Genomic DNA, 24387 nt, shown 5'->3' with positions numbered 1-24387 from the left:
ATAAAAACACTTGTTTAATTTGGCTGATTTAAACAAAGATTTGAGTGCCCAAAGGTCTGCTGAAAGTCATTAGATAGATGTGGCCCTTTTTACTATGAAATTATAGAGATGGCAAGAAGAGTTGTTATTAAAAGACGAATTGTAAGAAGATTCAAATAAGCAGCAATTACCACTGATTTGTGGGCAGAGTTTGTGTTAAATTTTGGAATCGCAGTTGGGGAAACACAAGGCAGCCTAAGGGCCACAAATTGCCCTGAGTTACACTTTGTTCCTCTACACATCATCCCCATACTTCTATTTTACAGTTTCTAATTCCTTTTCCCCAACTTGACATTCTAATAAGTAAATTTAACCTTTCAATTTCATGTCCTTTAATCCAATAACAATAATAATGATGTTAACATATTTATAACATACATTTGACACGAATAGTACATTTTATTTTGGAGATTTATATTTACCGACTTTCAAAACACAATGAGACATGTTCAATCAGGTGAACATCTCTACATAAGTAAGCTAAATAGCACATACTTTTATTTATTTCTATTCACAGATATTCTTATTAAAAATCTACAATAAAGGCCAACCGTTAAAATTTGTTATCACTCCCTTGTCACTGTTATGTCAACGTGCTCTCCAGCGCCTGTGTGGCAAAACTGATTTTTGTCTTTATCTAGTTTGGGAGACGTCAAACACAGATATCTCCTAGGTGTGTCCATGTCCATGTGTCATAAAACCCCTCACGCTCCTGCAGAACGTTCAGACTAAAAAAAAAAAAAAAAAAAAAAACAAGCAAAAAGTCATTCACTACAAAGATGAACCTCACAGCTAAGGACAAGGACACAGTCAGGACTTTCTGGGCCAAAATATCAACCAATGCTGAAGATATCGGCACAGATGCTCTTTCCAGATAAATACCCTAAAAACATAGATTTTAAAGTTTTGTCTAAAGATTAAAAGCTCCCCCCCCCCCTTTTTTTAGCATGCTGGTGGTTTACCCACAGACCAAGACCTACTTCTCCCACTGGAAGGACCTGAGCCCCGGCTCTGCTCCGGTGAAGAAACACGGGGCCACGGTGATGGCTGGAGTTGCTGACGCTGTGGCTAAAATTGATGATCTGAGAGCAGGTCTGCTTAGCCTCAGTGAACTGCATGCCTTCACTCTGAGAGTGGATCCGGCAAACTTCAAGGTACGGCATGGTCCTACTTCAGCAGAGCTCTTGAAATGCATTTTTGATCGGCTATATTCATGTACGTTGCAGCCGGACCTAATTTATCTGCTCTGTCCAGGTCCTCTCACACAACATCCTTGTGGTTTTGGCCACCAGCTTCCCCAACGACTTCACCCCTGAGGTCCATGTGGCCATGGATAAGTTCCTGTCTGCTGTGGCTTTGGCTCTGTCCGAGAAGTACAGATGAACTTCACCCTTGAGCAAAATGGTTGAACAGAAGACATGTTTATGTTCTTTATGTTCTCTGGCCTTCAGTTTGAATAAAGTATTTAATACAATTTTAAGTGGTTGTTTTAATGAATCTGTCTTTCTCAAGTCACATATGAGTTTCACTTAAGCCTCATGTCAACTTAGAAGTTAACATATCTGTCTGCACCTTCAGTATGTGTATAAACCACTCAGAAACGCAACAAAAACTCAAAAACATCTTTCCTTTATTACTTGAACAAAAGGATCTGTGTAATTACTCTTAGAAACCGTTTTCAGAGTATTGTAACTTCAAAGTAACTTATTCTATTGTTTTCTTTTTTTCAATGTCTAAAAGCTGAAATATGATTAAATGACCCGATAAGAGCTTTACTATGAAAATATTCTTTATTCCCCCTAAAAGTATTTTTAGGAATTAAAAGTAAACTTCAAAACCCTGTGAGCACACGCTTAATGAAATATGACTTTAAGTTAACTTCATATTCTGGCTTTAAGATATTTTCCCCAGATTTTCTCATTCAAACTTGTCATCTTTCCGACCTTTTTGGTGGATTTTTAATGTTTTTACAATTCAGCTGAAATTTTACAATCAAGAATGATTTTATTTGTCGAATTTATGTTTTTGTTTTAATGTTCGCATCTTACTTTAACATTGATTACAATCATTTATATCCAAATCAGCAGTTCATAGTCATATTTAATAAAAATGTGTAATGTCTTACATGACTTCTTTTCACCACTTTTTTTTTTTGTTACATTTTATAACTTGAGATTGTGCTTCTGCAAGTAGCATTTACCAACATTTTACTCTTCTCTATGAAATAAGTGATGGCTAAGTCATTTCATTTTATTTTATTTTATTTTTTTGGATTATTACTTCTTTTTTTAGAACATTTCAATTGCAAAAGGCAACATTCTGTTTTCATCCAACATCCACTACCTCAGCAAATTACAGCAAGGAAGCAATAGCAACAGACTGAACTTTGCACAAAAGAGTGCTTGACTTTCAGTATTTTGTCTCTGCTAACAGTTTGAAGCTAGATGGAGCCTAAATGACTGATTTCTTTCATCGAACAGAAAAAAATGATTGAAAATCAACTCTAGGTGCGAACACAACACAATTAACAGAGATAATGAAAATAAATCCAATTTACTTTTGTTACAACCAAGTTCCATATTGAGTAAGTATACATTTACTGTTGACTGGCATGTTTGAAAACAGTATTGGTATTTTTTTTTCCAGGCAGGAGTGTTTCTTGTGACTGAGAAAATGCTGATCAACAACCTGATAAGTGATATTGATATTGTATATTTGACCTATGCAGAGTTCATGTTACTGACCACAAATTAATCCTTCTAATTTTCAGAAGCCAGAGTATTTTTTAATGTTATTATTTCACCTTATTACTCACATGAAGTTAATTACAATGTTAAAGGAAATAGTTATTCAGTTCAATTCAGTTCAGTACAAATAACTTTGTTTATTCCCCGGGGGTAATTTCAAAGCAAATCATTAGTACAAGTAGACTCAAAGGTAATAGCTCAGACAATAGAATGAATAAAATTCACACAATGTGTATACAAATTTTGATGTATGATTTTACTTAGTCACTGGCCAGCTAAGCCCATTTTTGATATTTTGATCAGGATCGAGCAATTAGTTCAAATGAAGGTAATATTTTGTAAAACTAACTTATTCTGTAAATGAATAAATTTATTAAATCATCTTTGGTGACCATAACTGCTGTTTTTTTTTTGCCACAACTTCAAAACTCCTGCATGTTAACTGTTTGTGCAGTGTTCGACTACTCATTTCCAAGATTTTACTACCTTGACCGGATTTGGAAAAGGGTTATTGATACAAAAAGTAAAGCTTCCTAAATCTCACAGTTTCATTTGCACACACAGTGAGCACAGGTCGTGTGGAACGCCTAGAATAAAATCTCAATATTTTGTATTTTCTATATTGGTGAAGTAATCGGGATATGCTACGTTTCTACCACTTTGATTTTTTTCTTTCTCTGTGCCCAGAGTGCAGCTGTTAAAGTTTGCCTTCAAAGTCACCCTGATTTACTGATTAAATGAGAGGATAACTTGAAACCTGTCATTCTGAGCTCATATCAGCTTTTCTTTGACAATAAGGGTTTTCTTGTTTATTTATTGGGCATTTTTGCCTTACTCTCACTGAGCCTGAAAACAGACATTCTGACTTTTTATGCCCCGACTCTCAAGTGCCAAAATTAACGGGCAGACTCATTAGTGTCAGTAAAGCTTGACTTGCCTATTCAGTCACGTAATTTCTCAAATCATGACCAAGGATTTTTTAAAAGCGTTTTATGACTTTAACACAGTTGACCACAGTGGATAGTATATTTGCCAAACTGTATCCACTGAAAGTTTTTGCATGTGAACCTAAATGGCTGGTGAGCTTCTGTCCTTTATGTCTTTAGACTTTTACCTTTTTTCACCATGGACTTGACATGTAATATCCAAGTATAACCCTATTATTTTACCAAATTTGACTGAAGATGAAGATCAGTGTGTATTAAAATATGTAAAGAAATATAAACAAATAAAAAAATATATAATAGGTTCATTAGAATACATTATTTTCCAAATCACTTTTTAGTTATTGTATAAAGATGCTGCACAGCACAGCGTGGAAACATATGGCTACATATGTTAGACTTTCTATGACATAAACCATATTTTGAAGTTTTTGTACATTTTTTCCCCTTTTGGAAATAACTGAATGTGCAAAACAAACATCACCACACAAACTACAACCGACAATTTAACTCAGATTTTTACTTATTTATTTATTTTATTAAGGTTGAAAACAGACAAAACAAGGGGTCCATGTTGTCCATCGCTTCCTGCTTTATTTGCTGTTCATCTGTACTTCTCGGACAGCGCACGGGCCACAGCAGCCAGGAACTTGTCCATGGCCACATGGACCTCAGGAGTGAAGTCGGTGGGGAACATGATGGCCAAAACCACAAGGATGTTGTGGGAGAGAATCTGAGGGGAAAAACCAAATGTAAAAATCTTGCTTTTTGTGTAAAGTTTGAAGTGCAGTAAACAACCTTCTTCTTACCTTGAAGTTGGAGGGGTCCACTCTCAGAGTGAAGGCATGCAGCTCACTGAGGCTAAGGAGCCCTGATGTCAGATCGTCAATTTTGGCCACAGCGTCACCAACTCCAGCCATCACCGTGGCCCCGTGCTTCACCACCGGGGCCGAGCCGGGGCTCAGGTCCTTCCAGTGGGAGAAGTAGGTCTTGGTCTGTGGGTAAACCACCAGCATCCTGTACAAAAACAAACACTTTGAACACATGCAATAGATATAGCTGCTGTTTCTTCCTTCAGAGCCATCTTTACCTGGACAGAGCATCTGTGCCGATTTCCTCGCCACTGGAAGAGATCTTGGCCCAGAAGGTCTTCACTGTTGCCTTGTCCTTTGCAGAGAGACTCATCTTGTCTGACGATTAAGTTTGAATGTGGAGTTTCAGCACGAGAATAGGAGGTTTTATAGACGGAAGAGGACAGGGACACACCCTGGTCACCTCTGAGGTTATCTGAACTCAGAGGTGTTCCAGCTGAGAAATGAGATAAGAATAAAACCGAACAGTAACGGTCACTCTGAGGACCCATGCAAGAATCAAACACCACAAGTTACAAATGGGTGACTACACAAATAACAAGAAAAGTTAAATTTATCAATATAAAGCAATAATGTCATTTTATATAACTTTTATTCTTGTGAGTTGTTCACAAAGAGTATCAGCAAAACAAAATACAAATAATTAAGATATTTAAGAATATATCTACATACCTTATAAATATGCTCTGGTAGATGCCAGCTAATTATTTATTTTATTCATTATTCCTCCAGAAATGAAAAGAGTGTAATGTCTCTAAACAAGGCAATAAAATGTGGGCAATAAAATCTGCAAATAATGAATATTTGCAGATTTTATATACATATTAATTACCCTGTCTAGGCATAGTTAGATCTGGGCTTCCAAAGCTTTAGGATCAGATTCTTTGGTACATTTTTTAAAAAGTACTCAAACTCAGTTGCATATCCCTTGGTCCGACATTCATATTTCTATTTTATTAAGTTAGACTCATACAATGAAACAATGACTGATCTGATGTCTTCAGTGCCAGAGATTGTTTCATTGATGAAACAGTGTTGAATCAGTCATAAAATAATTGTCATGCTCAAAAACCTTTTGCTGATCATCATGCACTATTGACTTCAAAGTCATTCAGTGTTTTCCCATCAGTTATTAAAATCGATGTATCAAGAAGGGAAGATGTGAGCTTCCCTCAACTCCACCCATCTGATAACTATGGGAGGAGCACAGCTGGATGTCTATAAAGTGGATCTCCTGGGCCTGCTGACCCACACCAGACAAAGGGAGCGAGCAAACAAAAACTCCAAAATGGTCAAATGGTCAGACTTCGAGCGTGCCGCTATCCAGGACATCTTCTCCAAGATCAATTATGATGTTGTTGGCTGTGCAGCTCTCTCCAGGTAAAAAAAAAACAAAACTATTTTCTTTACCCAAAAATGTATTAATTTGAGGTTTTATTCTCCTTAATGATCTTTTTGTCTCTTCAGGTGTCTGATTGTCTACCCCTGGACTCAGAGATACTTTGGCAGCTTTGGAAACCTCTACAATGCTGCGGCCATAACATCAAACCCCAAAGTGGCGGCTCACGGAAAGGTCATCATGGCAGGTCTGGAGAAAGCTGTGAAGAACATGGACGACATTAAGACCACATACAAAGACCTGAGCGTGCTGCACTCTGAGAAACTGCAAGTGGACCCCGACAACTTCAACGTAAAGCTGTGTTCTTTTTGTCATTACACCACGGGTATTAATGCTGTTGCTGCTTTCTGACCCATTTTATGCTCTGTTGCAGCTCCTGGCAGACTGCCTGACCATTGTTGTAGCTGGTCAGATGGGGGCAGCCTTCACCCCTGAAGTCCATGGAGCTTTCCAGAAGTTCCTGGCCGTGGTGGTGGCCTCTCTGAGGAAGCAGTACCACTAGAGAGCCTCAGCCAGGATGCTCTCAAGATCTGTTTCTCCTCATTTTTAGAAGGAGGAGGCTATGAATGATTAGATAAATAAATTAGCACATTTAACAAATGATTTTGTTATCGCTGTCTTTATTCCTTATTATCATGTTTATAACTTTCTTATGTAGTACGTAAATGAAATCTAAATAAGATGTAGCTGGTCAGATGGGGGCAGCCTTCGCCCCTGAAGTCCATGAAGCTTTCCAGAAGTTCCTGGCCATGGTGGTGGCCTCTCTGAGGAAGCAGTACCACTAGAGACTTGTGTCTTACAAAACTGAATGAATAAATAAAAGAGTAATTTTTAAGAAAAAAAACATCTGTCTCTTAATTTTTTTCTCACTGACATTAGTAGTAAAATAAACTTTATCCTAATTTAAGGTATTCGAATACATTTATGAACTACCTAAAGGTCTTAAAGAATTGCCACATACAAATGAAAGTATCTGAGAATCCATCAAAGAAAAGTAGTGCGATTTTTCTCTGTTCCTATGTGTGTTAGAAAAATTCAAATTGTCAACATTTCTTTCTGTAAATGTTTAATTATTTGCACTGGTCTGCTAATGCAGGCTGTGCCTGTCTGCACACAATTCTTGTGAATATTAAGTAAAAGGCAAAGATTGTTTAAACTTATCATGGTGATCATGATAAGTTTTCACACATTCAAATTTGTCTTTCCTTCTTGAATAACAACTGTTTTTGACTACAATGTAAACTTAAAAAACCCTGAGGTTGGGGCAAGAAGTGCACATTTTAAGTTATCTCTGCAGCTAGAATCTTATCTATATGTGCTGCTACTTGTAATGCGCTGCCTATGGACACTTGATGCTTGTGGAAAATATAGTTCAAAGCTTTAGGTTAGGTTTTCTTTGTGTAACAGCACAGTTTCTGGATTTTCTATCTTGTTGCATATTTTAATTTTAAAGCTACGACCACATTGTATTTAATTAAACCAATGTATTATTTGTCTACTTATTAGAAGCATTTTTTTTCAGTTGCTTTGCATCAGAAATGGAATTCATAATCATTTTATCAAATTTTAACATTTAAGTTAAATATCTTTTATAGGTTGAGGACTGAATGCAAGAACATGTTTGTTCATTAGATATAGACATATGCATCATGTCCATACAAAACAAGTACATTTATAACACAAAGAGAAGAAGAAGAGAGTCAAAGAAAGCCGAGTGCTTAAAAGACAAAGTTACTTAAACAACTTTAGTACAACATCTGGTAGTGTTTTTGTAATTCCTCAAAGACTTTCCAGTTGTGAATGTTGATGCTGTCTTAAGTTTTTAGCAAAGAATGCACCTTTGGATTCACAATATTTTAAAATTAGACATGCACAACTAGGTTTTAGCTGCATTACTTTGCATGATTTAAGTTTTTTAAATTCTTTGACATGCAGTTGTCTCACTAGACATGATATCCAAAGAATGTTTTTTTATATATATATATATATATATATATATATATATATATGTAGTTAATTTTCAGGCTGAAAATGAGCTATCTAATATTTTTGTCTACCACCAATTCTTTTGTCATGAAAATAAAACAATTTAAAATACTAAGTTAATACGACATTGGATTGTGTCCATGTTTATTGTAAAATGATAATAAGCGCTGTAGCGGGTGCTTCTGCCAAGACGATTGCAGATAAGGATCACTAAACAACTTGCATTGCTGTTGGCAGCTGGCTGTCATTCAGAAACTGCATGGTAAAACCGTACAAAAACGTTTGTGTGGTTCAAGATTAAGACCTGTAAGTACACACTACAGTCTTTTTGTTTTTTGTTTTTTTTTATATGTATGTTTACAGTAATGTTAACACAAATCAGACAAGTTCTGGCTTCCACATGTAGTTGCTACTTCTCTAACACTTTCCTTTTCATGGCGCCTTGTGCTGCTTATCTGTTTATTAAGCACCACAGAGTCAGTCAGTGAAACTATGGGGCTGTCCAAGTTCTCCCAAACATCATCAAAAGTTCTAATTATATAATTAGAGCTTTATATATATATATATATATATATATATAGTTTCATTAGCTCTTGACTTTATTAAATTTGCTGTGTTTAATTTCTAAGTTCTACAACCTGAAATAATTACTATTTTACTCTTTTGTGTGAAGATTAGGAAACCATTTGTTTTAGAAGTGAGGCGCAAAAGACAAAAAAATAAGACAGCTTTTATGGACAATTATATCTTTAATTTATTCAGCCAACCTTTTGAATTCAAAGGTGTTGATGAATTTTTCTTTTGGATGACATGCAGTTTTTTTGTGCAGTCGATCCCCCTGAGAGGCTGGATCTTAGCGGTACTTCTCAGACAGAGCCATGGCCAGGTTCTGCAGGAACTTGTCAATGGAGACATGGACCTCAGGGGTGAAGTCAGCAGGGAAGTACAAGGCCAGCACCAGGACGATGTTGTGAGCGAGGATCTATTGCATGAGAAACAAACAATGAGTTAAAGTGAGCATGTTATGATTGTCCATGAAGCTTTTTAAATGTTGATGTTGCTTTAACTTTTAACTCAACAACTTCTACCCACCCTGAAGTTAGCGGGGTCCACTCGGAGCTTGAAGGCATGCAGCTCGCTAAGCTTGGACATGGCACTAGGCATGTCATCAATCTTTGCGACGGCGTCTCCAATAGCTGACATGATGGTGGCACCGTGCTTCTTCACCTGTGCAGACTCTGGGCTCAGATCAGACCAGTGTGAAAAGTAGGTCTTGGTTTGCGGGTATGCAGTCAGCATCCTAGAAAATACACACAAGATTAAGTTAATCCGGATTAAAGAATAAAACATTTAACAATTCATGGTTGAAAACTAAAACAAAAACAACAATAAGAGAGAAAACCCACCTGCCGAGAGCCTCGCCCCCCATCTCAGCAGCTTTAGGGGCCACTTTGTCCCAGAAAGACTTCACCACAGTCTTGTCCTTTCCTGAGAGACTCATTTCTGCCTTTTTTTCTCCAAGTTGAACGAAAAGAAACTCTGCTACGAAATTGCTGGTAGTGAAGACTTATAACTGTCTTTGTTTTATATCAAGCCAAAATGCACCACGCCCTCTATCAAACGTAGACCCCACCTCTTTGGCAGAAATTACTAGAAGTTTCTATAATTCTTGAGATAAAAGATAACCACTCCCTGTCTTTGACCAAATGTCTGTCAATATTTTATTTCAGTTAAAAAAGTGTATTTTTAATTAAAATTTTTCAAATTCATATCCAAGGAAAAATACAAGTCCACATAGGTGAAATGTTGCATAGTGTGAGGACTGTTCCAATAGACATTACTCATATAATTTGAAGGTATTCTAAAGATATTTAGAGAAGCAATTGAGGAAACGTAAGACAGGCGTAACTGCATTTAATTACATCTGCCATTCAACCATGTTAAATGTGTTTGATCAACACCAAGAAATGGTATTACTCACTCTAGATAAATCATATACTTTGTATATTACACAAACAGCAGATGAAGGTTTTACTTATCTTTATAGTGACTGGTGAAGTGTCCAACTTTTTTAACAACCAATATCAGTATGAAATAACAATTCTGTCATCTATTCTAGAAACTTTGCAATTTTCAATCTAGATTTCAGGTACCAGCATTCTTTTCTAGCTGCTCTTCTTTTATCTACGCAAAGTAAAAACATATATATACGTATATGGAGAGAAAGTGAATGTGACAGCTTCCAAGCTCTTTGTGGGAACAATTTCTGAGCTTTTGTCAACCACCTGTCTACTTGTCTTTTGTCAAGTTTAGTAGAAACGCAATTCAGTTAAATTCCAAAATCAGTGATGGGTTGACAAAGAAATGCAAGGAAGAATATGGTCTATATCAATCATTTCTGTCCAATAATAGAAATAACTTATATGCATGTGTATGAAAAGAAGGCTCATACAGCTGAAAGATATAACTTTACAGGTTACTTTTACCTTTCGATATTAAGGGCTCTACAGTTTATTGGGTAGTGATAAGTTATTTAGTCAGTGACATCCCTACAAGTGTCAGAAACGCTATTGCTGATTAATATGGCTTCTCTAAAAGTGCGTGGTTTGATATAAATGGGTGCGGTCATCTGAATTTAATGATAACCAACCCATCAAAACTACTGAACCCTCAGAGCGGCGGTGTAGAGACCATCTTATCATATTCATTGGAGCAAGTTGCTTCATTGATAAACTTTTGATGTCTCATTCTTTCTGTTCTGCACATAAATGATGAAGAAAACATACTTTTTGTTATTGGCATTTCTTTTTCCATGTAACCACTGACATAATTCCCAAAATATTATAGTTAGAATAATATTTTGACCCTTTTCTCATATCGTTGCACTTAGGTTGTTGAAATAATCAGAACATACACACTGTCAAGCTTCTTAAGCTAAAATATTGCTCTGTACAGTTGTACAACATACAGAAACCAAAAAACAGTAATGGAATCTATACTCTTCCATTAAATTTGGTTATTTTTATTGCTTGGATGTCATTAAAAGAGCTGCAAAAAACAAAGTTGCATAAAATGTCACCCTTGATTATATAAAACATTTATAGTTATTTTCTTCTTATCAACCTTTTCCAGGAAGCCCCCCCAGTGATCATATCGACATTGTTAAGGGTATAACCCAACATGGAACTGACATTTGTCCAATCAGATGCCTCCTAAACAGAGAGGAGTGGCACTGGGAAATTAATAAAAAGCTCTAAGATTATCATCCTCAAAAAGGTTGTGTCCTGAGGCATTTAAATTATTTTCTGTGGCGTAAAGACAAATTTAGTTCATCACCATGGTCGAGTGGACAGATGAAGAGCGCAAGGCCATCACAACTCTGTGGGGACAAATTGATGTGGGTGAGATTGGACCCCAAGCTCTGACCAGGTGACTCTTCATAAAATTTTCATTCATTTATCCATTTCCTTCTTCAAGTTTAGCACATTCTTGGAATCAGCTGGTAGCATGCCCAGGCCCCTGAATTCAGTTTCACATGTTTTAATTTAGTATTAACCTTTAACATGTGTCCCTTGAACCAGGCTTCTGATTGTGTATCCCTGGACTCAGAGACATTTTGGAGCCTTCGGAAACCTGTCCACCTACGCTGCCATTGTCGGAAATGCCAAAGTGGCTCAGCATGGAAAAACTGTGATGAGTGGACTGGAAACTGCAGTGAAGAACATGGACAACATCAAGAATGCCTATGCCAAGCTGAGCGTCATGCACTCTGACAAGCTGCATGTGGATCCCGATAACTTCAGGGTACATTGTTATAAATTCACTCGTCATCGAGTTTTTCATCAAAGTTCCCTTGGTGAAAAACAACTTTTAAAGTTTTTATTTAATCAGTAATAACATCCTTGCTTTACTTTTTTCCATTTCAGGCTCTTGCTGAATGCATCTCAGTGGTTGTGGCCGCCAAATTTGGCCCCACTGTCTTCACAGCTAGTTTCCAGGAGGCTTGGCAGAAGTTCCTGGCTGTGGTGGTCTCTGCCCTGGGAAGACAATACCACTAAGCAAAAATAAAGCACACAACAGTCTTTCACATGAAACAGTTTTTGTAAAGTTTCGAAAATGCACCATTTGCTGTTTGGAAGCTGTTGCAAACCCCAAATAAAAACTGAAAATCATAGTCTATGGTTCTGTTCAATATTGCTTGTTAAAGTAGCTTTCAATTTTGCTTAGTTGCTTTGCAGGCTGTTGATTTAATACTTTTTCAGTTAAAGTATATATGCAGATTCAATAGAAAATAATTATCTTTGGAAGTCCGCCCCAATTAATTGACCACACATTTTATGAAAGAAATATGAAGGAATATGCCTGTGCCACTTAAGTTACTTGCTAAAACACACATCAGTCTGAGAAAGTGTAATGGGTTAAATATATTTAGATAATTTCTTCACATGATCAAGGAAATATATTTTACTCAATAATAATTTAACATTTTTAGTAAACTGGGCTATGAAAACTACAGATCACAGACTCGGTATTTTGATGTGAAAGGGCGTGGCAAACTGAAATTAATGATAATTTTCCAAAAATACTGCAGGTCAGCCTGAGTGCTAATTAACCACAAAACAAAGCCTTACACACATCACATAAAAAATATCAAAATGTCAAAGTACATTTTCAAAATATTATATGGCTCTTGACCTATTTCGCAGATACAGTATAATTAATCTTTCCGTTGGAGTAATAATTTTCTATTTAGTCTTACTTTACTCATAGACAATTTCTACAACAAGTTGGAGAAGTTAGAAATAAACGATATGGGGAAAGCGCCATCTAGAAGAAACACCGATCCCGCCATTACGTGTTAAAATCCAGATAAAATTGAATGAATTGGAATATTATTGAAAATGTTATTGTCTAAACTAATTAAATTGAGAAAGGTGAACAGCTAACCTTTATACCAATGAAGGTGACTTGCTCTTTATGTAAAAGGTTCCAACTGTCAAGTCAGCAGTATTTGCTATATTGTACCGGTAAAAACATGACACCTCTGTATTAAAATTCTTCTTCATTTATTTTTTGTATTGGGTATTATTCGCTGAGTAACTGAGTTGGGGATTTTGCCTCTCAAATAATGTTTTTTTTTCAATTTCTTTTAAAGAATTTCGTCAGCAGACATAAGAAGTATGTATTTGCAATCTATTGCTGTATGCCCTCCAGGGGACATGGGATTTTTTTTTCTCTTCTTTAACTCGGTTTTAAGTTCCATAAACTTTAGATATTTCACAAAGAGATATTAACATTCATAGAAAAAACCTCACATCTTATATTAAAGCAGAAAGTGCGGTGGCCACCGTAAGAGAGACTTACATTGTTCAATTATGCCACATGAACTGATCAGTACAGTATTGCGAGGGAACGCAAAATATTTTCTTTCCCCATGTCCCCTCGATGGCTCCGTAGGTTGGAACTTAAAACCGAGTTAATGTTTCCAGCCGGGCATTTCTCAAGGCAATACACAACAATGTCAACAACAGCTTTCGAAGATACTTGCGCAATTTTATATAGGCTTCTAAGTTAATTGTAAAGTGTCCCCGTTATTGTTACCTTTATCTCTTTATTGAACGCATTAACGGTGATAGGAGCTGTAGCTAAATCAAGCTAGCGGACACTTTTAGAATGCTAACATGATGCTAAGCCCGTCGACCGAGTCACCAGATGACAGAAACTCCCTATACAGTCAGTCACTGAACAACAGACATAAAAGCGGAGATAAAACTAGTCCTATAAGCGTCATCCTGGTTAGTTCTGGGAGTAGAGGGAACAAACTTCTATTTCGGTATCCTTTTCAAAGAATAGCTGATTGTCCGTCTTCTCTCTCAGGTAGGTTGCTGCATTGACATGAACTCAAACAATGACTGTCATGTTTATCGATTTACAGCTGTACACTACTGGTAGTGTATTTATGTTGTAGTTGAACCCACGACACTTCTGCTGTAAAGCAGCAGTGCTTCAAACTGCACCACTGTGCAGTCTAGCTTGTCAAATGTTTAATTCAACTCGGATGTCTTTGATTCAACCATTACTCCTTTGCATGTGGTACAGTCAGATGTGAGTCAATCTGACAACTTCACTCACAGGACAATAATCTCAAATACAAAAAGGAAACCTGAACTTGATTGTTGTGATTGTCCAGACCTGGAAGAGATTGAATTGTAGTGGTGTGTTAATAACATAAGACCGGTGCAGAATGAAACATCTCCACAAAATATAATAAATAAAGAATAGAACATCAAAATTCCCCCAGATAAAATCATACAGACAATGAAAAAAGATGATTATGCAAGTCATTGAATCATGGGATGTGTGTAGTTTTTTCTATGACAGGGCAGCATCCTGATACAATCGCGCTGTGTTATTTTAATGAGCCATTTTAGTTGGAGATGTTGCTAAAAATCTTTATTTAAATTTTTGTATCACATTTATAGCAACAGTCTGGGATTTGGTAAAATATTCGTAAAGCTTATTTGACAGATTTCTAGGCTCTAAATTCTACATTAGTTAATTCACTGGTCTGCAATTATCTTTTAGCTTATAAAAAGGGGAAAATGTTTAGTTTTTTTTTTACCTTTATACTTTAATCTGTCTTCAGCAAAACAGCGTAATCCATATGCACTGAACACAACTGGGGATGTTCTGGAAGATCCGGATGGTGATTCAAGGTAAATAGTTTTTTTTTTCATCTTCTTTCTTCTTCAAAAAAACTATTAAAAGACAAGTAAATGTACATTCTGTGCATGTTTATCTGAAAATGTACTGTTGAAAATGTAATTTCATCACTTCATGAGTCTAAATGTTACATTTTCAGCTGTTGTTTGACTGTGCCTGCTAATCACAGGACCCAACCCATAGTGTCTGTTTTATTCATTTTTATTGTGCTGTCACCTTACAGATGATGAAATCAACTTGTCATTTTTGTTGGTTTGAACACCTTAATAAATATCAAACAGCTCAGTCTGTGGAGATATAGTCATAGACTACTTATTTTTTAGTAGGTAACTAATATCTGTACTTGAGAGTCTTTCAATAGATAGTAGATGATTAGATACGAGACTCTTTATTGACCAGGAAGATGAATATCTTTGTTTTTGTCCTTCAGTTCAAAGCTGAACAATATATCTAATCATAGTTTATATTGACGTGTCAGTATGTGCAATTTCACAATTGCAAAGGTTTGGTTAGATGCAATATTTGATTTGCTGTTCTATTTCTAGTGCAAGGCATTCAGACTTTGCATGCCGATAATGTATTTGGACATTGGGGGGATACTTCACTGCTATTGATGCCCTAAAACAATGGCGATTTTATGGATCCCAGATGGGCACAACATGATGATGGAAAAGATTGAAGATGAGTGAGAAACATATTGATATGGCAAAAATTCAACAGTAATTGCAATAGCATAAACTTGATTATCATTTGATATTGTAAACTCACCATATCAAGTGCAATGTCCACTACTGGTATACCTATATATGCAAGTGAGATGTACATGCAGAGCAGCATGTTTACATCACTGTGTCACATGTTTTTTGGGTTTGTTTTAATGTCCATTTTCTGCATTTAGCCCAACTGTGTGTTGCATCTTTCCTTTTGTTTGCTTTTTTTTGTTCTTCTTTTTTTGGTGCCCAAATCCCATTTCAGGGAGCAATGTCCGCTAACTGACGAACAGTTGGTAGCAGGGTAAGACCGAAACATTCTGAACCACCTCTCCTTCCCCTAGATCACCCCCCTGTCCTTTTATTTCACCCCATCTTTCCTGTTTTTGTGCCCTGTATCAATCTCCAATCCCAATCTCTGTGCCGTTCCTTTTTAATGATGTACAGAAGATGAATCATGCTTGCACTAAAATCATCAATTTAAATGTACGCTCATAATTCAGAGCATGTAGACTTGGCAAATAAGAATGAAATTCAAATCAGTTACAGCAGTTTGAGTAATACTTTTCATTGCTTTTTTAAAATGATGGTGGTGGAAAAGGTCCATATTGTGTTTAATTTTTTTCTAGTAGATAACACCTTAATTTGTATCCCCTTTGACTGCAGCATGAGTTACATCAGTCAAACCAGCATGAGTTTGTCACATTTCTCATTCATGTATCATTCACTATTTTCTGCTGGGAAACCTCTTCTTTTCCTTACCTCACAGTTGCCAAATTAGATTTTCTTGTTATTATTGAATTATTTTAAGTCAAATCCATCCTATAAGCAGGAATAAGAACATTATAGCCAGATAATCTGAACCTTTTTCACTCATCTCTGCTGCTCCCAGTTTGCAAGGTTTTTAATTGAGTTTGTGCTTCCTTCCTCGAGGTTTTCTGATAGCATCCTGGCCACCATCCTGGCCACCAAGAACGATATGTGTGGAAAGAAGTTTGAACTCAAGATAGATAATGTTCGATTTGTGGGTCACCCGACTCTTCTGCAGCATTCTCCCCTCATCCAGGTAGGAAAAAATAGTCAGTGAAGCAAAGAATTAAGGTCTTCTCACTTACATTGAGAAACTGAATTAGGGTTTTCTCAATTAAAGACAATTTTAATTGAGAAATTTTACGTTTTCATACTTTTACCCATCTTCATTACCACTATTAACATTTAATTTATGTGCTAATTTCAAGGTCCATGTTTCATAGAGCTTTTGTCTAAACATCTCCTTTCTTTCTTTAGCTGCATCTCTAATAAGCCATTCTTGTCTTGCCCTAAGTATGATTTTGACGTTTTCAGGACATGTTTGTGTTGATTATTTTTTCTGACACTGATTTACATTGATGATCTGGCACTGATAATGTTTCAGAAGTTACATTTTACATTTTTAGTTCCAACTCTGTTTATAGCTATTCACATCTTAAAAATACAATAAATAAACACAACTCTCTGCCACTGCAGTTTAAAACTGTTTATTTTTCAATTAAAATTTTACCAGAAAATGTATGTTTCTGTGATACATTGACATTAAAGTGAAGAAGGTTAGCTTTCAAGTATGTCAATATATGTACAAAATGCTGAATATAAATGGTCACGCAGGCCTACTAATGAAATCTTACTACATTTGGATAAATCTACAACTTCTGCTCTTGCTAATACATCCTTTGACCCATCAGTGCTTGTAATTGCTGTAATTATTGTTGTCTTAAGTATACTCTTCCTAAATTAAATCCATTGTGATTTTCACTTGTTACTTAGTAGCTCCATGCTTTCTAGGGTAAATTTAATGACCTCACATGTCAATGTCAATGTCAATGTCAATGTCAAATTTATTTATATAGCACCTTACAGCAGACAAGACTGCACCAAAGTGCTGCACAAAATAACAACACAAAAACAACAACACAATGACAAAACAGAACACACATCATTTAAATGCCAAAGAGTAAAAATGAGTTTTAAGAAGCGATTTAAAATGGTCCAGGCTGTGGGCAGATCTAATCTGGAAAGGTAAGTTATTCCATAAAACAGGAGCAGCAACAGAAAAAGCTCGATCTCCTTTCCTCTTAAGTCGAGTTCGAGGAACTGTAAGTAATAACTGATTATTTGATCGTAGCGTTCTGGACACAGACTGGAAATTTAAAAGGTCCCGAAGATAAGGGGGGGCTAACCCATTTAAAACTTTAAAAGTTAACAAAAGAATCTTAAAATCTATTCGATAAAAAACAGGCAGCCAGTGTAAAGATGCCAGAGTTGGCCTTATGTGGTCATGCTTCCTGGTTCCTGTGAGAAGCCGTGCTGCTGCGTTATGGATCATTTGAAGTCGCTGAATCTGTGATTTTTCCATCCCTCTATATAAAGAGTTGCAGTAATCCATTGCATTCCATATGAAATACTAATAAACAAAACAAAACTGAAGAAATACTAATTCAGTTTTTTTCATAGTTCTCTGTCATATCTGCAAAATTGCTTCCTTCGCTTTCTCCAGTACTTGACCATAAGACATTTGTTAATGTCTTGCTGAAGACATTTGTTAGTTGAAGCAGAGTTGAAAATTCTGCTTCAACTCTCATACCACCGAGTGGTTTTTTTTCTAATGCCCAGAGATCAGCTCCCCCTACAGTACTTTTTTGAACAGCCTGTGTTGTTGAGATCGTTACTGTTTTACTGGCAATGATGACAAGGCAAAAGCAAACTGAGCAGCACAAAGCTCTCCTATGTGCAGAAATGATCATGATTTCTCTGTGTTTGATACATTTAGAACTCTTGATAGCGTTTTGTAGACTTTTGCATCTGGAAATAACTGGAAGAGCTTTCGATGCACTTTAATGTGATAAAATAATCCTTTGAATTGAACTAGGGTTTTAGTTCACATTTTTTTAACATCTGATGCGGGCTTTTTTCAGTTATGTTTTGTTGACAGACAGAAAATGTTTTCACTATTTTTAAAATCCGGCCATTTTTTCCACAAATGTTTCTGTGTGTCTATACCAGTCTTTGTATATTTGAAAACTGGGTTTCTACTTATTCTTCTTTGTTTGAAAATAAAAAATAATATTTGATATTGTAGAGTTTTTATTGCATCTTTTTCTATTTTACGTATTTTTTTTTCTTTTTTGAGACAAGTTATTCAATAAATGTAAAAATAAATTTGGTTTAATTTTTTTTTATTTATTTGTAATGCAATATTTAAAGGTTGCTCTTATTTGCTTAGATAACATTTTTAGTTAAATTTTAACTAAAGAATAGATGTATTTTTTTTGGAAAAGCTTAATTTTATGGACTTTATAGAGACATGGCTTTTTGTCATTTCAGGTTTTCAAAACAGATCCTTCGCCTAAGAGAGAAATGCCCACGATGATCTTGTTTAATGTGGTTTTTGCACTAAGAGTAAGGAAATCTTTAATAAAATATTTCGATTTTAAATATATTGTGTTGAAAATTGAAAATGATAATATGGCTTTTCATGTTCATTTTTATTTTTATTTTTTTTACCAAGTCTTTTTAAAATATTTTAGCTGACTGTGGGTGGGACGCTTAAAGTTAGTTTTCTGTTAATCTGTATTCCTTGGATGGGAGGGGTGTGTGTGTTTGATAACGCTCAGTTATCAGTGACAGCATGAGAACTCTGGGAGCAGAGGGCGGTTTATTCTGCTTAATCATGCTGCTCAGCAAGGCCCAGCCCGGTTCCAGCCCATGCTGAGTCATGGTTCTCTGCAAGTCCCAGGAAGGCTCAGAAGATGCGAAAAGTTGCTCTGTCATGCTTTGTCCATAATATCTGCTCTGCAGCTTCAATTACTGTGCTGTAAACGCACTTAAAAAAGAAGCAGAAGTACTTTATAATTCTAGAAATGTTTTTCTTTTTTTCAAATGTGCATTGTTTTTCTATTTTTAGTGGCCTTTCAGTCTGAAAATGTTTTTTAGTCAGATAAGCAACACAAAAGAGAAATTTGATGTAATTAGTTAAAACTTCAAACATAAAAATTATATATTCTGCTTGTCCATTTGCATCTCCAGGCAAACGCCGACCCGTCAGTGATCAGCTGCATGCACAACCTGTCTCGGCGCATCGCCATAGCCCTTCAGCATGAGGAGCGCCGCTGCCAGTACCTGACCAGAGAAGCCAAGCTGATGCTTTCCATGCAAGACGAGATCACCACTACGACTGAGAGTACGATATTCTCTCACTATTCACACCTTCTCTAAAGCTCTGTCTCAGTCAAACTTTCCAATTTTGAATTATAATCATGTCCTTTTTTTTTATTCCATGTCTCATTGTTATAACTGTGCTTCCTCTCTGCCGATGTTAGCAGATGGAACCCCGCAATCTCCATTTAGACAAATTCTTCCAAAATGTAAACTAGCCAGAGACTTAAAGGCGGCCTATGACAGGTGGGAAGCTGAATAAATTCACCTGCTTTGTTATCTTTCTCAAAGTTTTGAACAAATACACGTTTTCATTAAGTTAATTGTGATATTTGTGATTTTTCAGCCTCTGTACAACAGGTGTGGTACGATTACATATCAACAACTGGCTCGAGGTCAGTTTCTGCTTGCCTCATAAGATCCACAGGGTTGGTGGGAACTACATTCCCCCAGAGGCACTAGAACGCAGTCTGAAGGCCATAAGGTAAATTCAATATGTTACACACTCTGTTCTGTATTAGAAACAATATTTAATGTTACTATCAGTGTACACGAACAAACTTAATTTGTTGTAAATTACAGAGGAAAACTGCTCTGTGTCAAATAAAGCAGAAAATTCTTTTGATGCTTTAATTACTACACATTTCAAAAATATTTTTAAAGTTATTATGAGACGTTAATCTTTTTCAAGTATAGTCAACTTTTGTGGCCTATCTATTAAGCTCCATCTATTCATTGAAATATTTCCTGTGGGCCACACTGCCACCTATAGGTAGCTTTGAAAATTGCTGTTTTGAATAACGTCTCATTTTAATGCCTTTTTAAAGCTAAAAAGAAGTAAGGTACGAAGTGAAGATTTTGTAAAGAGTTTTGAAAAGTAATTTGGTTTTGGCCCTGTAGGCCCTATCATGCCCTGCTGCTGCTAGAAAGTGAGAAGGCGCTGTTGGATCAACTTCCTCTGGACTGCTCACCTGCAATGGTGCGCCTGATAAAGACCTGCTCAGCAGTGAAAAACCTGCAGCAGCTCGCCCAGGACGCTGACCTGGCCTTACTTCAGGTGCACAGCATCGCTCTGATATCATGCTTTTTCAAGGCATGACTTTAATAGGGACTACAATTCTTTTGCATTTCTCATAATGTGCCTTCAGTTGCACACATAGCGTGTATACAATAGAATGAAATAAAAAATAAAAACAAGTCACAACTGAAACTTAAAGAAATACTTTGGGTTTAGAAGCTTCTTCGCGTGTTTAGTGTGAGTTACCACTAAAATGCATTTCATGAAAAATCCACCCAGTGTGTCTTGTATATTTAGCTACTTACTGCCATCTAGTGGTGAGTATACGGAATGCAAAAACATTCATGTAAACATTTTTTCTCTCTTTTCACACCACTTTTTCAGGGTTTCTAATCAGACCTTGTAGTTTATCATTATTTTTTTTCTCACTCAGATCTTCCAAATTGCTGCTCACTTGGTTTACTGGGGCAAGGCGATCATCATCTTTCCTCTTTGTGAGAATAACGTCTACATGCTGTCTCCTCATGCCAACATCTCTCTGTAAGTGTGTGAAATCTTCTCTTAAGATTTGATCAAACATATTAAAGCCAGACAGGGACTGTGTTAAGTTGCAGTGTTTGTTCTTCCTCCCTGACCAGATACTCCACTTTGGCTAAGCAATTTGCTCAGCAGTTCTCTGGCCACGATCTGCCCTCCATGTTGGCCAAGTTCTCTCTACCGGTCTCATTGGCTGAATTCAGAAACCCCCTGGAAGCCCCTGCACAGGAGGTAAGATAATCCCTGAAATTGCTAAAATATTGTTCATTTTATGTGGAAATTGAAATATATGACATAGATGCAAAAATTTGCTAGCAATATTTTTGATTATTTAGAGGGAAGAAAGACCAGGCAAGATCTCTGAACTAAACTAAGCACCCTTTCCCTGAAGGCAGACTAATAAAACTAATAAATAGACATGACTTTAGTGACATGGACTACTTGTTTGTTGGCTCATGATGTTTGTGTTATTTTTGACACTCTTCTGCTTGTTTTAGACTTCCTTCCTGCTCCAACACACGAGATTGAGACTGATGAGTCATTTCACGATTTTTAAACCTGTACTGTAACATTTTCCTCCACGAAGCGCGCCCTCTGCTGGCCATTATGTAGATTGCAGGTTCAAAACTAAGTATCGATCGTTTGAGATATTATGTGCAGATGGACAGCAGATACAAAACATATTTTACTGTTGGCATAATCAGTTTTCTACATAAAAATAAATAAACACTTGAGAAATACATATCAATATATTTGCAGAAATATTCTTCTAATGGAAGCAGTTTTATAGTTTTTATCCAAATTCGAAGGCAAATGGTAAGTTGAATCAGAGGTCTTTTGGATTTTACTGTAAGTTAAGACTGGATTGTAATCACTAGAATACTTTCTCATTGGCTGTTGAAGATGTGTTATCATTTTCTGAAGCACATTATCTGTGACCCACTGCACCATTTATTCTAATTTCCTCAATAATTTGGTGTCTTGTTTTTCCTCTATTGCGTCTCTATAGGCCCAGCTCATCCAGATGGTGGTGTGGATGCTCCAGCGCCGCCTGCTCATCCAGTTGCACACTTATGTTTGCCTTTTAATATCACCCAGTGAAGATGAGCCTACACCCAAGGGTGAAGAACTTCCACTGGCTGCGCGGGTTGGAGGCCGCAGTCTCAGCACCCCGAGCGCTCTCAGTTTTGGTTCTCCAAGTAAGACCCAACCATCAACATCACTGCTCCCTTCTCTGCTCTCACGGCTAAATAAGAGGTCAAACAGATCATTGACCACTTCCTTCACATCCTTCATGTTTGCAGCCAGCAGTGACGACATGACCCTAACCAGTCCCAGTATGGAGAATTCCAGCGCTGAGCTGCTGCCTGGCGGAGACTCTCCTTTGAATAAAAGGATGACAGAAACACTCCTGGCAAGCCTGTCGGAGCATGAGAGGCAGGTTATACTGAACATCCCGGCTGCGCAAAATCCAGAGGATCTGCGGATGTTTGCCAGGTAATCAGGCTTTTAAAAAAGTTTTTTCTTTTTTTAATTTATAAGCATTTCCTTTTTTAGCTGCACAGCAGAAACACAAGTTCTTACCAAGTATGTTTGGTCTAGGTTCTAGTGCAAATATCTTAGTATACTTGAAAAAAGAGAAAACTAACTTACATGTACAGTACAGACCAAAAGTTTGGACACACTTTATAATTGAATTCAATGAGAAGGTGTGTCCAAACTTTTGGTTTGGACTGTACTTTTTCTGTAAGAAATATGAGCTTATTTTAGGTCAATAACTCCTTAATATTGACTAGTTCTACCGGCAGACTATTTCACTTCACTTAAGCGCCAGTACTAGTACTTTTTTACATCAAGGTTCACAAATTATTTACTTAAAATAAGCTCTTGTATTTTGCTGTAAAGTTACTTGTCAGTTTTATCTTGAAGTAGAAACTAGGCCAAAAATACTTGATTAGATTTTGTGTTTTTGCAGTGAGGACCGTCTTTTACATTGCTTTGTTTGCATATTAGTATATTCACTGAAAACGCTTACTTTGCCTTAGTGCGTAATGTAAAGATTGTATCTATTCTGATCTTGCACAAGAAATGTAGACATCAGAGTTGTCATTTAGTTGATAAAGATTCACCGTTGGGATAACTTCAACTAAGGATTTAAACTCTCATGATCAAAGTTAATACTTTGTACCTTTTTGCAAGAGTCTACAAACTGCAGCTGACAGAAAAAGTTCCTGCTATTAAAATAATTTCATCATGTGTCAAACTGCTTTTTAGGCTGCTGCACTATTTTCGGGGACATCACCACCTGGAAGAAATCATGTACAATGAGAACATGAGACGATCGCAGCTCAAGACGCTGTTCGACAAGTTCCGCAGCGTCCTCATTGTGACAAACCACGAAGATCCTATTATTTCTATCTTTCAGTCTCCCATGGAGTACACAGCATGACTGCCCACCCACTGGTTCATCTGCAACGTGCACAGGACCAAGGAGGCTCTGCGACTGACATGACGGCATTAGTGTGTGAAGAGTTACAAAATATAGAGTATTTTTTATCTCTGAGCCAAACCTTTGTTTACAATAGTAAATTATTTTATATATGCCAGACATGCCTTATGGGTTCACTGTGAAAAGTGGAAGCACTGGTGCACTGGGAGACTGACACAATCGCCCGTGCCGGCTTCAGAAGTGCACACCAAGCACTGATCGTTCCAGGCCTCCAGCTACCTCTCTTTAGGCGTCCCAAAGGTGGAGATGGAAGCACTGCAGAGCAAAAAAAAAGATGAAGAGTCTTAGCAGCAAACGGCTTGTTTTTGCACAGGCTCAGGTTGAATGGAAAGGGGCTTTCAAAACATCTGTAAAAATCACTGAGAAGAACATTTCCCCCGAGTGAATGCTTATTGGAAAACAGATGGAATTATATGAGACAGACTACTGTATGTAGAAAAATGATTTTCTTTTTCAAATAAACTCAGTCAGGTCTAATCTTTTACCTTACTGTATAACTTTGCTTCAATAAACTGCATTTCAAAATAAACTTACAAAGTGGGAAATAAAGTTTTTTTAATTTAAAAATGAGCTTGGAATTGTTAAATTAGTTTTGATTGTCCCAGGACTGCTAATACTTTAAAGATGAGGTTCAGAAAAGTATTTTAATAAGTATGCGGGGGGAAAAGCATTTCCAGACTTTATTCCCTTTTGCTATTCTCTTAAAGTTTTT

The 24387-nt window shown here is 36.6% G+C and overlaps 6 protein-coding genes across 9 annotated transcripts; 4 read left to right on the top strand and 2 right to left on the bottom strand.

Annotated features, from left to right (window-relative positions):
- Positions 1 to 818: 818 nt before the first annotated feature.
- LOC102227105 (hemoglobin embryonic subunit alpha-like) lies at positions 819 to 1422 on the top strand. The gene is made up of 3 exons (XM_023348418.1): positions 819 to 915; positions 988 to 1193; positions 1294 to 1422. Exons 1-3 carry the CDS (start codon positions 819 to 821, stop codon positions 1420 to 1422), a joined length of 432 nt encoding a protein of 143 aa, XP_023204186.1.
- A 2858-nt stretch (positions 1423 to 4280) lies between these two features.
- Positions 4281 to 4932, bottom strand: LOC102226846 (hemoglobin subunit alpha-2). Its single transcript, XM_005809040.2, has 3 exons — positions 4821 to 4932; positions 4540 to 4747; positions 4281 to 4463 (listed from the first exon to the last, which is right to left on the bottom strand). Exons 1-3 carry the CDS (start codon positions 4913 to 4915, stop codon positions 4335 to 4337), a joined length of 432 nt encoding a protein of 143 aa, XP_005809097.1. The 5' UTR covers positions 4916 to 4932; the 3' UTR covers positions 4281 to 4334.
- Positions 4933 to 5783: 851 nt separating this feature from the next.
- Positions 5784 to 6602, top strand: LOC102226585 (hemoglobin subunit beta-like). Its single transcript, XM_005809039.2, has 3 exons — positions 5784 to 5982; positions 6070 to 6292; positions 6375 to 6602. The coding sequence occupies exons 1-3, from the start codon at positions 5798 to 5800 to the stop codon at positions 6501 to 6503; spliced, it is 537 nt and encodes a 178-aa protein (XP_005809096.2). The 5' UTR covers positions 5784 to 5797; the 3' UTR covers positions 6504 to 6602.
- Positions 6603 to 8716: 2114 nt separating this feature from the next.
- LOC102234668 (hemoglobin subunit alpha-A) lies at positions 8717 to 9557 on the bottom strand. Its single transcript, XM_005816937.2, has 3 exons — positions 9394 to 9557; positions 9080 to 9287; positions 8717 to 8969 (listed from the first exon to the last, which is right to left on the bottom strand). The coding sequence occupies exons 1-3, from the start codon at positions 9486 to 9488 to the stop codon at positions 8841 to 8843; spliced, it is 432 nt and encodes a 143-aa protein (XP_005816994.1). The 5' UTR covers positions 9489 to 9557; the 3' UTR covers positions 8717 to 8840.
- Positions 9558 to 11170: 1613 nt separating this feature from the next.
- LOC102234410 (hemoglobin subunit beta-A-like) lies at positions 11171 to 12161 on the top strand. Its single transcript, XM_005816936.3, has 3 exons — positions 11171 to 11416; positions 11569 to 11791; positions 11914 to 12161. The coding sequence occupies exons 1-3, from the start codon at positions 11325 to 11327 to the stop codon at positions 12043 to 12045; spliced, it is 447 nt and encodes a 148-aa protein (XP_005816993.1). The 5' UTR covers positions 11171 to 11324; the 3' UTR covers positions 12046 to 12161.
- Positions 12162 to 13458: 1297 nt separating this feature from the next.
- nprl3 (NPR3 like, GATOR1 complex subunit) lies at positions 13459 to 24204 on the top strand. Of its 4 annotated transcripts, none has more exons than XM_023349336.1 (14): positions 13459 to 13864; positions 14634 to 14703; positions 15686 to 15724; positions 16354 to 16486; positions 18781 to 18855; positions 19483 to 19636; positions 19779 to 19857; positions 19958 to 20095; positions 20512 to 20668; positions 21063 to 21169; positions 21268 to 21397; positions 22176 to 22365; positions 22471 to 22663; positions 23441 to 24204. In XM_023349336.1, the coding sequence occupies exons 1-14, from the start codon at positions 13669 to 13671 to the stop codon at positions 23613 to 23615; spliced, it is 1836 nt and encodes a 611-aa protein (XP_023205104.1). In that variant the 5' UTR covers positions 13459 to 13668; the 3' UTR covers positions 23616 to 24204. The 4 variants fall into 4 exon arrangements, with proteins under 4 accessions (XP_023205104.1, XP_023205103.1, XP_023205105.1 ...); XM_023349335.1 differs by having other exon boundaries at positions 19776 to 19857; XM_023349337.1 differs by lacking the exon at positions 15686 to 15724 and having other exon boundaries at positions 19776 to 19857.
- Positions 24205 to 24387: the final 183 nt, after the last annotated feature.

Source organism: Xiphophorus maculatus, chromosome 16, assembly GCF_002775205.1.
Source record: "Xiphophorus maculatus strain JP 163 A chromosome 16, X_maculatus-5.0-male, whole genome shotgun sequence".
NCBI lineage: Eukaryota > Metazoa > Chordata > Actinopteri > Cyprinodontiformes > Poeciliidae > Xiphophorus > Xiphophorus maculatus.
This window is presented reverse-complemented; position numbering and strand designations above follow the sequence as displayed.

What these genes read in the sequence shown, in the direction of transcription:
- LOC102227105 (XM_023348418.1), top strand. Translation starts at nt 819, where the DNA reads ATGAACCTCACAGCTAAGGACAAGGACACAGTCAGGACTTTCTGGGCC. An exon ending in CACAGATGCTCTTTCCAGAT is followed by an intron (nt 916 to 987) that starts AAATACCCTAAA and finishes CTTTTTTTAGCA; the next exon opens with TGCTGGTGGTTTACCCACAG. An exon ending in TGGATCCGGCAAACTTCAAG is followed by an intron (nt 1,194 to 1,293) that starts GTACGGCATGGT and finishes TGCTCTGTCCAG; the next exon opens with GTCCTCTCACACAACATCCT.
- LOC102226846 (XM_005809040.2), bottom strand. Translation starts at nt 4,915, where the DNA reads ATGAGTCTCTCTGCAAAGGACAAGGCAACAGTGAAGACCTTCTGGGCC. An exon ending in GGCACAGATGCTCTGTCCAG is followed by an intron (nt 4,748 to 4,820) that starts GTAAAGATGGCT and finishes GTTTTTGTACAG; the next exon opens with GATGCTGGTGGTTTACCCAC. An exon ending in TGGACCCCTCCAACTTCAAG is followed by an intron (nt 4,464 to 4,539) that starts GTAAGAAGAAGG and finishes TTTTCCCCTCAG; the next exon opens with ATTCTCTCCCACAACATCCT.
- LOC102226585 (XM_005809039.2), top strand. Translation starts at nt 5,798, where the DNA reads ATGGGAGGAGCACAGCTGGATGTCTATAAAGTGGATCTCCTGGGCCTG. An exon ending in GGCTGTGCAGCTCTCTCCAG is followed by an intron (nt 5,983 to 6,069) that starts GTAAAAAAAAAA and finishes TTGTCTCTTCAG; the next exon opens with GTGTCTGATTGTCTACCCCT. An exon ending in TGGACCCCGACAACTTCAAC is followed by an intron (nt 6,293 to 6,374) that starts GTAAAGCTGTGT and finishes GCTCTGTTGCAG; the next exon opens with CTCCTGGCAGACTGCCTGAC.
- LOC102234668 (XM_005816937.2), bottom strand. Translation starts at nt 9,488, where the DNA reads ATGAGTCTCTCAGGAAAGGACAAGACTGTGGTGAAGTCTTTCTGGGAC. An exon ending in GGGGGCGAGGCTCTCGGCAG is followed by an intron (nt 9,288 to 9,393) that starts GTGGGTTTTCTC and finishes TGTATTTTCTAG; the next exon opens with GATGCTGACTGCATACCCGC. An exon ending in TGGACCCCGCTAACTTCAGG is followed by an intron (nt 8,970 to 9,079) that starts GTGGGTAGAAGT and finishes CTCATGCAATAG; the next exon opens with ATCCTCGCTCACAACATCGT.
- LOC102234410 (XM_005816936.3), top strand. Translation starts at nt 11,325, where the DNA reads ATGGTCGAGTGGACAGATGAAGAGCGCAAGGCCATCACAACTCTGTGG. An exon ending in GGACCCCAAGCTCTGACCAG is followed by an intron (nt 11,417 to 11,568) that starts GTGACTCTTCAT and finishes CCCTTGAACCAG; the next exon opens with GCTTCTGATTGTGTATCCCT. An exon ending in TGGATCCCGATAACTTCAGG is followed by an intron (nt 11,792 to 11,913) that starts GTACATTGTTAT and finishes TTTCCATTTCAG; the next exon opens with GCTCTTGCTGAATGCATCTC.
- nprl3 (XM_023349335.1), top strand. Translation starts at nt 13,669, where the DNA reads ATGATGCTAAGCCCGTCGACCGAGTCACCAGATGACAGAAACTCCCTA. An exon ending in CTGACCTGGCCTTACTTCAG is followed by an intron (nt 20,669 to 21,062) that starts GTGCACAGCATC and finishes TTTCTCACTCAG; the next exon opens with ATCTTCCAAATTGCTGCTCA. An exon ending in GATCTGCGGATGTTTGCCAG is followed by an intron (nt 22,664 to 23,440) that starts GTAATCAGGCTT and finishes ACTGCTTTTTAG; the next exon opens with GCTGCTGCACTATTTTCGGG.